General features: G+C 38.1%; 1 protein-coding gene across 1 annotated transcript in view; it reads right to left on the minus strand.

Moving 5' to 3' along the window:
• Positions 1 to 13,201, minus strand: part of nmnat2 (nicotinamide nucleotide adenylyltransferase 2) — a 64,398-nt gene that overhangs the window by 19,332 nt on the left and 31,865 nt on the right. The window contains exons 2-3 of the mRNA XM_006634631.3: positions 9,588 to 9,676; positions 3,229 to 3,296 (exon numbers count right to left, since the gene is read on the minus strand). Of these exons, the coding sequence (XP_006634694.1) occupies positions 3,229 to 3,296; positions 9,588 to 9,676 (157 nt within the window). The remainder of the gene's footprint in view (positions 1 to 3,228; positions 3,297 to 9,587; positions 9,677 to 13,201) is intronic.

Below are 13,201 nucleotides of genomic sequence, written 5' to 3' on the forward strand. Positions count from 1 at the left end.
AAACGCATGCAGATTGTCGCTCACTGACTTTGACTAAATATTGTAAATTACTGCTTTTCTTAACAGCTATTTTATATCACCCATTCCACTTCATCCCAAATCAAAACAGTCACAGTCTTCAACTACAATATGTTTGCATAGTTCATTTTATTGGAAAAATCCATTTATCAGCTTTCAGAGACAAAAATAGTACTCATTGAAAATAAAACCAATTCCAGTTGTTTTGTGGCACAGTTTTAGACTATAATTAACGTGAACATACAAAGCTATAATGAACACTCTCAATGGGAGTGTTGAGTAGTTAAGTGCTCTTTTGTGTTTTACAATGGATGTAAATATACTGTAGTTTGACTGATTTGTATAATTGAAACTGTGTACTGTTGCTTTGTCAGGTCTGAAATGCTTGATGGTGAAGCGCTACAGTTTGTCACTACCAATAATAAATATAATCATTCTAAAGTAGGCACTCGTATCTTGGCATCACTAAAATGACAAAACATGAAAGCAAAACTTAGACAATGTTTACAATATACATTAACAACCTTTAAGAAGGCCTTATCTGCTGTGTATGAGCCCAGTGCTTTAAATGGATAAAACATGTCTTGGAGCAAATGGATTACTCTCCTTGAACATTTACTTAATAGTTTGTAGAGCAGGCAGAACTGTGAAAATACAATCTGGAAATAAAGGAAAAATCCTACACAAGGTTTAAAATATTTAAAAGTAGGATTATTTGGTGTTGTTCATTGTTACCTTTGTGAATTAAATTAAATTAAAGGTGGTTCATAATACTGTAGATGTCTGTAAACATGAGATATTGATTTCTTTGCTTAATGGCAAAAAGATGTGATATGCAGTCTGTTTGGTTAATGAAAACCAAAGAAAGAGATCTTAAAGGTTCATTACTTTCACTGTTGTTCATAATAAGCTAGATGACTTGAAAATGACTTGGCAACCTTTATTATGTTCTTTTTATATTTTAAAGGTCAAATGGATAAAGAACAGTGTTCATAACTGGGGATTGGGCTTGAGATGTCATGGTCCTTGACTGAACACTATAAATACAAATAAACACATAAATTTAACTTGAAAATTGATGAGCTTTAAAAGCACAGGAAAACTTGTCTTTAATTTCTCAGAGCAAGGTGCTTCTATTAATCCACCATGCGGGCTCTTAAAGCAGAACATCATGAACCTTTGCTCAGGCCCAGGCACTTTGATTAGACCAGAGAAGTCTGAGAGGAGAACATTTCACATGTTAAGTGCTACACTGCTGTGCTCTTACTGTCAATGACTAGCTTGAAGCCTAGTCTACTCATCCTCACACTTACAGCAAACAGTTTGTCAAGTCCAGGACTCCACACACTCATGGATTTTCCCCAGAAACCAATACCACGTCTTCTGCTGTATTAATAGAAGTGATGGTAATGCAAAAAATAGATCATTACTGCCGGAAAATACTTTGGCTTTTGTTGAATTGTGTTGATAAAAAATACATTTGGATAGTATTGTAAATGTAACTTTTTATTAGTAATTCTGTAGTAAGAAAAGACCCTTTTCCCTTTAGTATATGATTTATCATCTTCTTGCACACCAGCATCATGTGTTTGTAGAGTTACAATTTTTGGTATTTGGCAATGACAGCAAAGTAAATCTCTGCAGAAATGAAAAATACACAACCTGTCTACTGAAACAAGAGTACACAGAATCTGAGATGATTAAATCTAAGAGTCTAACATTTCATATCGTGTGCTGCAATGTGAACTGTTTAGTTATAAATTAATTCCATTGTTAGCTCTAGGGTTCTGAGCTGTATCTCTGACCCCTGTCAAATCTCCTTAAAATACACTTCATTATAACATATCCCAAACTCCTTTAAATGTTGAGTGCCTCTGTGTTATTGTAACTTCTGGAGAATTATGTGGATCAGAGGTACACATCAAATGTCTTATATACACAGTATACACTAATTTACTGATTCAATAAAGTAGCATGTACTTCAGTCCATATATACAGTATTTGAATCTTCATTCAATAATTTAGTCTTGACTGTACTTTGAAAACAAAATAGTGCCTTACACATTGCTTTAAAGTCTATAATTTTAAATAAGAATGGCACAACCCATAATCCTTAAGCCAGTTAAGATTTCAGTAAATGACACATCCTGCTAGTATATTTTTAATGGTCATTGTCACATAACACTATGCTATACATAGGTGTCCAAACTGAGCAGTGCATTGTTTATGTACTTCGTCCACGAGGATAAAAGATGAATTTATCACCTAAAATTGATAGCAATACTCAGATTCTGTTACATCACAGACCTTGGATGCTTATATCGCCTTTGCTGTTCTGAGAAAGTTTGAACAAATCTACTATCAATGGCATACAGTACACTACTCATCTGCCAGTGATTAATATTCTGTTAAGGTACAGTGAATAAAAACAGATGTCTCAGAATTATTCTTATTCTTAATGACAAATGTGGGGAAATTTAGCTGAATGCTGTATTAGGGTGAAAAATATTCTGTACAGGTAAGATATACTGTACAGTACACATTTAACAAGACAGGGCAGTCTTCATGAAATTACCTTTCACATACAGTATTTAACCACAGGCTAAGGTGCTATAATTGCTGATTTGTGGTTTTGTGCTGCTGGAAGTGCGATGTGGCAGCTCACCAGTTTGATTTCATTTTTATACAGTTGTTAATCCAGCATCTGCAGTCAATCGCGCTTCATTTCACAGTTTTCTGGGGTATGCTGCAGGAATTTTCAACACATTCCTCCCTCATGTCCAGTTTTCATGAAAGTTTTTTTCTGTATGGTTTGTTATTGTCTCAGACTAGGTCCCTAAGCGAACTTCTTTTTTAGTTTGACAACAACTAGCTTTAATCTCTTTTTATATATGTCTGCATTGGGTTTTCTCGGTATATAGTATAAACATGGTAACTGGCAAAACGGGTTCCTGTTGTGAATATCCCAGAATTATGTTCATCCATGGCTCCTGGCCCTAACCTGTATCTTGTGACGTTTAGCTTTTAGTGACAAAGTTTTGAGGCATTAGGAATTACTTCCAAAGAATCTGTAGGATCTGTTTCTGGAAGCTTTGTGAATTGTAGATGATGAACCAGCTATTTCATCATCAGTGCCTGCAGTAGTGCTCTCCACCACTCTGTCTCGTACAAAGTCCCAGCTGTCTTTGAAGAACCAGAGCTCCCACTCACCTAATCCAGTCAGAGGACTGCACGGCCAGCTGGCACATGGTCAGACGATGTCTGCTGGAGACCAAACCCTGAAAGGAACATAGGGAGACACCTGTTACAGAATGGACCTGCACAAATAGAGGAAAGGGGACCAAGTCCTTTTGCCAAACTTTCCATTCACTTGCAAGGTGGTCTTGACTAACTAGACGTGCTCGGGAAATGCATCGCAAATATAAATTATCCTGGAAGCTTTGGTATATCGAAGTAGGCAAAAATCTCAATCTTAAAAAAGCAACAAAAAAAAGCCCTGAGACATTCAACCAAACAATAAAATGGCCCTTAAAAACGTCCTTCTTGGCTCTTTATTCAAAAATATCAATCTCTTATAGACAGATAAAAAGCACCATGCCCACATTTTGATTTTGTTTCGGAAGCAGTAAGTGTAGTGAGTGGACTTCTACATACTAGGCGGAAGTAAATGACTGCACAGATCTCAAGACGAGATCATCTGTGGTTGTAGTCCTGAGATGCTTCTGCTGACACAGGCTGCAGACTAGCCTGAAGGAAAGCTTGCCAGGGAGTGCTACTGTATGTCTGGACTACATTTCAGATAGTAAAAAGAAAACAGCTGCTCCAGCAGACCTGCCAGCACAGATATTTAAGGGTGTCAAATACAGTATATTAATAGTCATTTATTATTGACTTAACGAGGCAGCGCCTCTGTCTCTATTTTTTTCCCCAGCCACTTCTTTCCTTGATTCAGTTTTCATGTTGATTTTTAATTTGACTCGAACGCACTACACCAATGGGTGGAGCAGTGGCTCTGTGGCTAAGGATCTGTGCCTGTAGCTGGAGGTTGCTGGTTCGTATCCCGCAGCCGGCAGAGGAATCCTACTCCATTGGGCCCCTGAGCAAGGCCCTTAACCCCAACTGCTCCAGGGGTGCTGTATAAATGTCTGACCCTGTGCTCTGACTCCAAGCTTCTCTCCCTGTCTGTGTGTCCCAAGGAGAGCAAGTTGGGTGTGCGAAAAGGTAAGTTTCTAGTACAAGAAATAGCATATGGTCAATAAAGCGATCTTAAATGATAGTATACACTACATTTCCTATATGACCCCATGATAGTATTTGAAGTTTAATACAGAATAATCCATCAGGTGGAAGGAAAATGTGTATGTGCTAAGGTATTAACATGAATGTGGGAACCCGTTTTGAGAAAATGTCATCACAAAGTGATGCAGTGGCTTGAGGATGACCCCAAAATGTTTTTTAAATGGCCTTTTGTTTTAAAATATAGTAAAAGTCGATTTAACCCCTGAGTTTCAGTTTGGTGGGGTACAGAATAATAAATACAATTTGAAGGAGGGTCACTGAAAAAGTCCCCTCTAAAGACAGAAATGAGTGATGGGGGGTGCAGAGAACAGCTATCTCTCCCTCTAGCAGATGGTTGTTAAATTTTTCAGATAATCCCCACCTCTACAGCTCTGAGAACTCTCCTCCTTGTTATCAGCAGTCTTTCATCTCAACAGCTGGCAGATGCTTGACACCAGCCCTGCCTCTGTGCCAGTCCCTAGCTACCAGTCTACAAACAACACAGCGTAGCATCCCTGCACCACCACACTGTCAAGCAGTGCCAGTTTTGCTGTGCTCTGGCACAGCCTACTTCCTTTAAACACAGAAAGGTGTGCCAGGGCCCTCTGACAGTACTGGAGTGGACTGCAGAATGGCTGGCATCCAGAGACACTGTGGACAGCACATGAAACAGGACTAGAAACTCAACATTTCAGTGGCCTTAGTTTTCTGAGTAGCGCATCACTTTGCAATAGACCTCGATGCATCATTCCATTCAGTCATTGAATTTTTTAAACGGCCTTAATATTTGCGTTTTCAAATATCCTGACAGTCAATAGATAAATAAATGTGAAATGATCCACTGGGCTAAAGTTTGACAGTAATGTGTTATGTAGATTATTACAAATGTAACAGATTAATTGCCCTCTGCATTCTCAAGATGTGCTGTTTTCTCTTACTTCCATATTCCATCGGGCCCCCATCATATGGAGCGAAGATTCAAATTTACAGAACGAATGACCTCTTCTTAATTTATCTGTTGTCTTCTAAATATTTGAGAAATGAGAAATGTGATCAGGCACATTTCAGCAGGCACATAGCCAACAGCCATATCACCCTGCAACTCACAACTGGCAACCCACTGAAGCTCAGCAGGTATGAGCCTGGTCAGTACCTGGATGGGAGACCTCCTGGGAAAAACTAAGGATGCTGCTGGAAGAGGTGTTAGTGGGGCCAGCAGGGGGTGCTCACCCGCGGTCTGTGTGGGTCCTAATGCCCCAGTATAGTGACGGAGACACTATACTGTAAACAGGCGCCGTCCTTCGGATGAGACGTCAAACAAGTGTGGTCATTAAAATTCCCAGGGCATTTCTCGAAAAGAGTAGGGGTGTAACCCCGGCGTCCTGGCCATAATTTCCCTTTGGCCCTTACCATGCCCTCCTAATAATCTCCATCTATGAATTGGCTTCATTACTCTGCTCTCCTCCCCACTGATAGCTGATGTGTGGTGAGCGTTCTGGCGCACTATGGCTGCCATTGCATCATCCAGGTGGATGCTGCACATTGGCGGTGGTGGAGGGGAGTTTCCATTACCTGTAAAGCGCTTTGAGTGGAGTGTCCAGAAAAGCGCTATATAAGCAGTTATTAATTATTATTATTATTTCCATGTGTATGACTAGAACACAGATGCAGTCCAACAAACACTAAACTTTAAACAAAGTTGAAAGGTCCAAAACCCTGCTTGAAAATTTCAAATACAGCAATGGAATTCATGAAGAGGGTTAAGGGAGCTGTGTGCTGTAATTTATTGTGTATGTAGAAGGAATACATTCCTACATTTTGGTATCATGTCATAAATATGAGAAGGCTAAACTACAGTAGGTCTTGTGTTCTAATATTAGAAAAAGCTATAATTTGTAGCTAAATATTTTGTAATAATTGGCAGCTATTCCGAATTTTTTGCAATCAGTCTTGTGTTGTTATCTGTCTGTTCCGTCTGATAACTCGGTCCAATTGTCTATCGCAACATGCAGTGTCCCGCAAATCTGCATGGAGAATGCAGGAATACAGATAATATATTCTTCTGTGGAAAAGGACTGCCTTGGTCACTATTATGGTGCAAAATTCATCCTTGTAGTGTAAATTATTTAGTTGAATGAGCTGTAAGAGGCAAGTGAAAAGGAGATATAGAGTACTAATTACAAGAGGGATTTGAGACTCCTTAGAGAAGTCTGCACACTAGAAATGGACGCCCTAAGATTTAAGGAAGAATCTTAATATTTTTCACAGTTCAGCACTCCTTTTGTGAAGCAGTGACAACACCGAGAATAACAAATGTAATGAATTACGAGAAACCAAAACCACACTGTGATTTAACACTACAATTGCAACTTCTTATTTCAAAGTGAAGAATCCTTCCAGCTAACACCTCATTTGGTATTAGTATGAGAGATTGCCAAGTCTTTGCTACTTTCATTCTTCCAATTTAGAATGAGGGTGATGTGAACTTTTAAGGAGAATCTCTGAAAGGTTTACGCTAACTGTATAAACGATTGCCAAATGTTGGTAAAAACCTTGCAGTAATTCGTATCTGACAATTTAAAAAAACACAAGAGTATGAGAGTATACTAATTGCAGGTTAAAATACTTTATAGGTTATATTCCCAAAATATCAAGGGTATGGCTTAATTTGAAAAGACGCATATCTCTTTCAGAGTAACAAATAGCTTAAGATTTATATTTAGCTATTCATCAAAATTGATTACTAAAGGACAGTTACAGCAGAACAATATCATGTATCCCATCTAACCCATCTGGTAATTAGTTGCTAATAGATCTGAGTAACTCATCCAGCCTTTTCTTGAAAAAAGCCAGGGGTATCGGTAACATAACTGGGTAGCTTGTTCCATACTCCCACAACCCTTTGCGTAAAGAAGTGCCTCCTGTCCTCAGTTTTGAAATCACTTCCATGTACAGTAATTACCATTTGTATCCTCTGGTTCATGTTTCAGTGTTGAAATATGTTCAAGTCCATTGAGTTTATCATTTGTTATTGCCTTTAAGGATTTTGAATAGTTTTCTTCCAGCAGACAATCAAGACAGGGCTGGTAACCGTGGACTTCAAAATTGTTAATGTAGAGCCAGTTCCATAAAATGCTGATAAAACTGGACAAAGTAATAAGTCTGATTTTTAGACTGTGTATTAGTACAGTAATATTAAATAAATATTAAAACCAAACTAGAACATTACCTACAGGAAATAAATTCCTACGAAATAGTCAGCGTGGATTTAGGAAAAGTATGTAGGCTCTAACATAATGGATTCAAATGGAGAACACGATAAGGTCTATTTAAATTTTCAGGAGACTAAAAGATTATTTCTAAAATTACAGGTGATAGGAAATCAGGGAAGTGTGTGATTTTGGATTGTGAATTGAGTAATATAAAACAGAGGTTACAGATAAGAGGGGTTAGATACTCCAATAACATACAAAAGATGTGATTGAAGGAATGTAATTAGCGGAGTGTTACAGGGGTCTGTACTAGGACCACTGCTTTTCTTAATTTGTAGCAATGATCTATATTTACTATAGCTAGTAAAGTAGTCAAATTCACAAATGATCCCAAATGAGAAGGTTTAGTAAACATTGTAGAATCAGCAAGTGAATTCGAAAAGATTTAAACAAATTATGATAAGAAAACAAGTGCTGGGTTTTGCTTGGGAGTAGTGCAAACGTTAATTATAAATCCAAAATGGGAAACACTGAGGAAGAAGAGTCAACACAGAAAAAAAAATTGGGTGTTTTTGTTGACACATTGGTTACATCTTCCAAACAATCTGTGCAAGCAGTAAAAAAGGCAAACAAAAGGTTAGATTATATAGGGAAAAAAAGTGTCATGTCAAACCAAGGGATGTCATACAGTATTAAAATTGTACATTGCAGTAGTTATTTAAGAATGTTGTGTACAAATTTGGTTATAAAACACACTGCTGATCTGGAATCTCTTGAGTCCAGAGAAGAGCAACCAGTATATTCCTGAGCTTAAGGGAATGTCCTACACTGACAGGCTGAAGGAACAGAGAGATTTTATTCTGAACCATCATTTCATTGTTGGATTTTTTTTTTCCAGCAGTTTTAATGCAATATTAATGTTTTCCTCTCTCTGGTAAAAATAAAAATAGGACAAACTTTGCATTCATTACAGAAACGGGCCCCAGGAGTCAATAGCAGAATATTGTTAGCTACAGTCTTGAATAGCTAGCCTTGGAAGAACAATGCATTGAAATAAAGAAAGCCTAATTAGCGTGTCTGATTAAAGACAAAACGCTCCTACAAAATCCCCAAACAAATCGTGTTCCTCAGTATAATGGAAGTTCAGAACCTTTTCTTGAATGAGAATGTGTTTTTTACAATAGGAAATGTTTATTTATTTTCAAGTGCACTACAAAACTCAATTTATTTTTTGTGCTGCTTCACTTGGGCTGCCTGACTGACCGATTGTGAAGTCTCTTAAAGGAGACTGTCTAAACAGCCTTGTCTCCTTATAGATTCTCAGTTTAGATTTGAATAATACATATCCCCTGTCCCATTTACTGTACCTTTTTATGTATTTGGATTCTTATTTAAATATTACATAAAATAGCTATACCTGGAAAATAATCCTCTGGATAGGATGAGACAACCTGTGAACAGGATAAACTGTACTCTGGGATATACTGTAAGTTAAAACTACAAAACAAATGCATTTCAGATGTCTTCCAATGCCAGTTAATAAGGAAGCAGGATTTAGTTTAGGAATGAAGATGAAAAGGCAGGATGTTCAAGCGTTTGGAGCTTCTAGTGAAGGGCAATCAGGCTACAGCAATGTACTGGTATTCTAATACAGTGTGGAGCTACACATTCTAATAAAGTATAAAAGTCGCAATGGGCAGGTGCATGTTTCCTCGGAAAGGTAGTTTTTTAAATTATAAAACATAACTCAGATGCTATCATTTTTTGAAAGTCTGCAGGGAACTGCAGACTCTTCACAGACAACAAAGAATATTTACTTAACATTGGGTGCAACGGGTTATAGATGAGGATTTTACATTTGTACTTGTTCCACATTATGATCTTTTAGACAGACAATCACACCTCCTTTTATTCCTCTAGTGTCCCAGCTAGCCCAAGTGCATACGCAGTGAACATTGCTAATAGTCTAATGTGTAATGATCATCTACAGCTGATATCAGTTTATGGCAGCTTCAGATTACCTGTACTGAAGTGAAGTGTTTTTAAGAGCTAGTATTGTGCTCTAAGACAGACTCTTACCGGTTTTCCATAGGAGTCATGGACTGGTGAGATGATGCCTCCGATCACAATGAACCGTCCTGTCTTATGGAGGTAATCTCTGGCTTTTTCTACAGAGAGAAACAAGGACAGACTGTCAACAACTTGAAAGTGAAACTGCCTTTGCAAGTAAACATGCTCCTGTCCGTTTATACTTTAGATGTGCAGAAATTACTTAACAAAATACAAGCCTTTTGATATAAAGAATCCCTCTTATGTTCTAAGATGGTTAAGCTGTCCAAGACATCTGAACACTTATCAGTTTGTAACTTGTTTTTCTCCTGCTTATAGTACCATCATGAAGTTAATCCCCTGTAGATTTAATATGTTCAGAAAAGGCCATTTAACATTAGGTTTAATCACAACCCTTTCATTTCAGTGTGATAGCATATAAGAACAATCCAATTAAAAGAAATCACCTTCACCAGATGAATCCCCCGTCCCAAGGCCAGAGCAAGAATACAGTGAGCAAGTGTTTGAGTGCCGATTCATAATCTTCTTTTTGGTAATTTTTGCAGGTCTTAAAAATGCAACCAATGATAATGTTGAAGACTGCTAGACCTTCACTTCATCCTGATTTCAGAAAGCATTAGAATCTCCTGAGAGAGAGTTGCCAATAGCCATGGCCGGACCATTATTCATACTGTAGTCAACTCTAAAAACACTTTTTTTTTCAGAAATCCCACAGCCATTTAGATTTTGTAGCTTCTGTTTTAAAGCCGCCCTATCCTCTCGTGGATCTGGGAAGATAATGATTCGCTCTAGACTGACTTGGAGATTCACATGTCTCTCTCTGAATTCTCCTAAAGAAATCATACATTATTTATGTACATGAATATGTGATGTGCTAATTGGACACTTTTTTTGGAATAAATTAGCTCCACAGACAATATGAATGTTTTTGTTTGAAAAGAAAAAAAAACCTGTTCCATTCCTCAATGGCATACGTGGACTTCCTTCTCTGCATTATTATAATCACCTCTTCTAAAACCTCTGACTCATTTATGGCCATGCATAGCTCTCAGTTGACTAAAGCATTTGAAAGAGAGAAAGAGATTACAACTGAACACCTTATCAGATATGCTTCAGTAAGGCTTTGAGAAAATTAATTTGCAATGCTTTTCATTGTGATTCTCAAGGCATTACTGTAAATAGATAATGCTGTGATCAAAGAAATGGCTTCATTTATTCAAGTCTGAAATTCTGTGCACGTGCACAGAAAGCAGTTTGTGTGGCACTAACTGGCTTTTGTTTTGATCAAAGCCGAGGCACACTAGGTGTTTCAGAAGGGGCTTGATTCGTTTAAAAGCATGCTAAACAGAAACTGCTGTGAGGTGGATACATGCTCTGAAGTGCAAGAAGAAGAAAGGGTATTGATTTGGAAAACCAAGTAGCTGAAAACAGGAAATGTCACCAGAAATTCTGTATAGTTCAACTGTAAAGGTGAATGAGTTTAATTTGAACTCAATTTTGCATCCACCTCCAATATAACAGAAAAAGAATGCAGCCTTCCAATTTGCAGTGGAAGTCAAGAATCTCAAGTGCTTGTTGTCATTTTATAAAGTGGTAGTTAACGTGTTTATGGGTGTGTAGGCAGGGGCTGAATGACCGCAAGTGTGCATTAGTTGTAGGTTTCTCATTAGTTTTGGGCTTGCCTGTGAAAACTGCAGCAAAGATAACCCATAGGTTAAATCAATCGCCACTAATGAAATTGCTTAGAAGTATGTGCGAGTGCTCACAGCACCTCCAGATACAAAACATATATTTCTCTTATGCCCTATAGTACATAAGAAGAACTTCAGATCAGAGCCCAGATAACAGCAAACCTCAGACAGTGGCAGTTATAGCTTGAGTACTCGATCATTAAATAAAAAGTAATTATGCAATGTACTCATTTTTAAATATCTCACACCTGGTGATCTGATGATTGAGTAGGATCTGATAATGATAATGTGATAATGTTTCTTTATTAGCCCTATACAATTTCTTGCATTAGGAATTCGTCTTTTTGCATACCCCAGCTTTTCTCCATGGAGACACAGACAGGGAGAGAAGCTTGGGGTCAGAGCGCAGGGTCTGCCATTGTATGGCGCCCCTGGAGCAGTTGGGGTTAAGGGCCTTGCTCAGGGGCCCAACGGAGTAGGATTCCTCTGCCAGCCATGGGATTTGAACCAGCAACCTTCCAGTCACAGGCGCAGATCCTTAGCCACAGAGCCACTGGGCCTGGCCAGGCACGCTTGGGTTAAAAAGTGAATATGCTGACTGTCCTAGACTCTTCCCTCTGCCCTGGAAACAAGCCCAGCTGCTCCCCTGCTCTGAGGAGAAATTAGCTGGGTTACTCCATTGACATTTGTAGGGGTCCCCAGGAGACATCCTTTCCCAGCCAGCCATTGAACAACACAACCAATTAAAGTGTTTACTCTCTTTGTTAGGCCTGCACTTGATTTAAACTGTCCAGGATGTAAAAGAAAGAAAAGGCAGCTTTGATGTATTCCATAAAGATGACCTAAAGTGCTGCTCAAAGAGGCAAATACACACATTTAGAAATTCCTAGGCAGTAAAGACTAAATAACGGAGATTTGAAATAGAAAATGACACAAATAAAAAAGAGTTCTCCCTGTGAAACTGGATTATGTGTAAGCAAAGCATCAGCACATGCTGGGTATAAGATGACAGAATAAAAATGCAACTGATGATCCTTATAATACATTGAACTTAAGCTCAAGTTAAGAACATTTTATCCCCCACCTTTTTGACATTTTGGGTCTAAAATTCATTTCAGATTCAAAGTGCTTTCCTTCCAATAGAGACAATCCTTCCATCCAATAGAGGCAAGGAATCATTCACAGCTCGGAAGAAGTGCCTCACCATCCCTGCCAACCTGGTCTCACCTCTTCAAGCAGCAACGCTAATGATCACTGGGGCTGACACGGTGCTAAATTCTCTTTGCACCTGCTAAAGAATTAGTATCAGTGACTGTTGCAATAAAATCACCAACAAAATACACAGAGCTTTTAACGATGGTATACTTGTTAAATCTTTTTTTTTTCTGGAGATGTACAGTTCTGTCACAAAACAAAATGCATCTTATTTTAAAAAAAAAACATAAGTTAAAGCCAATAGCCAGTTGATGGTGGCTTAGTGCAAAAAAAGGAAAGGGTAAAAGAAACAGAAAATTCAAAGCTAATAGTTTAATTTGATTATATTTTGGCTCCATGTTAATTTCTAAATTAGAACATAAGAACATTTACGAATGAGAGGAGGTCATTTGGCCCATCTAATCTTTGGTAGTTAGTTTCTCATCAATCCAAGGATCTTTTCAAACCATTTTTTGAAAAACTCCAGGGTTTAAGTAAACTTGGCAGGATCGCTTGTTTCATATTACTGTTCGGGTAAAGAACAGCCACCTGTTTAAAATGCCCTTCCAAGTAGTTTTCACTTGTGTCCTCTAATTTCTGATTCACAGTTGATTCTTAAGTCCACTAGGCTGACTTTGTCAAAGCCTTGGAGGATGTTGAATATTTGTATCCAAGTCCCCTTGTACTCTTCTCTACTCAAATATGAACAGGTCCAGTGCCTTCAGTCCCTTTCAGTGT

Source organism: Lepisosteus oculatus, chromosome 9, assembly GCF_040954835.1.
Source record: "Lepisosteus oculatus isolate fLepOcu1 chromosome 9, fLepOcu1.hap2, whole genome shotgun sequence".
NCBI classification, from domain to species: domain Eukaryota; kingdom Metazoa; phylum Chordata; class Actinopteri; order Semionotiformes; family Lepisosteidae; genus Lepisosteus; species Lepisosteus oculatus.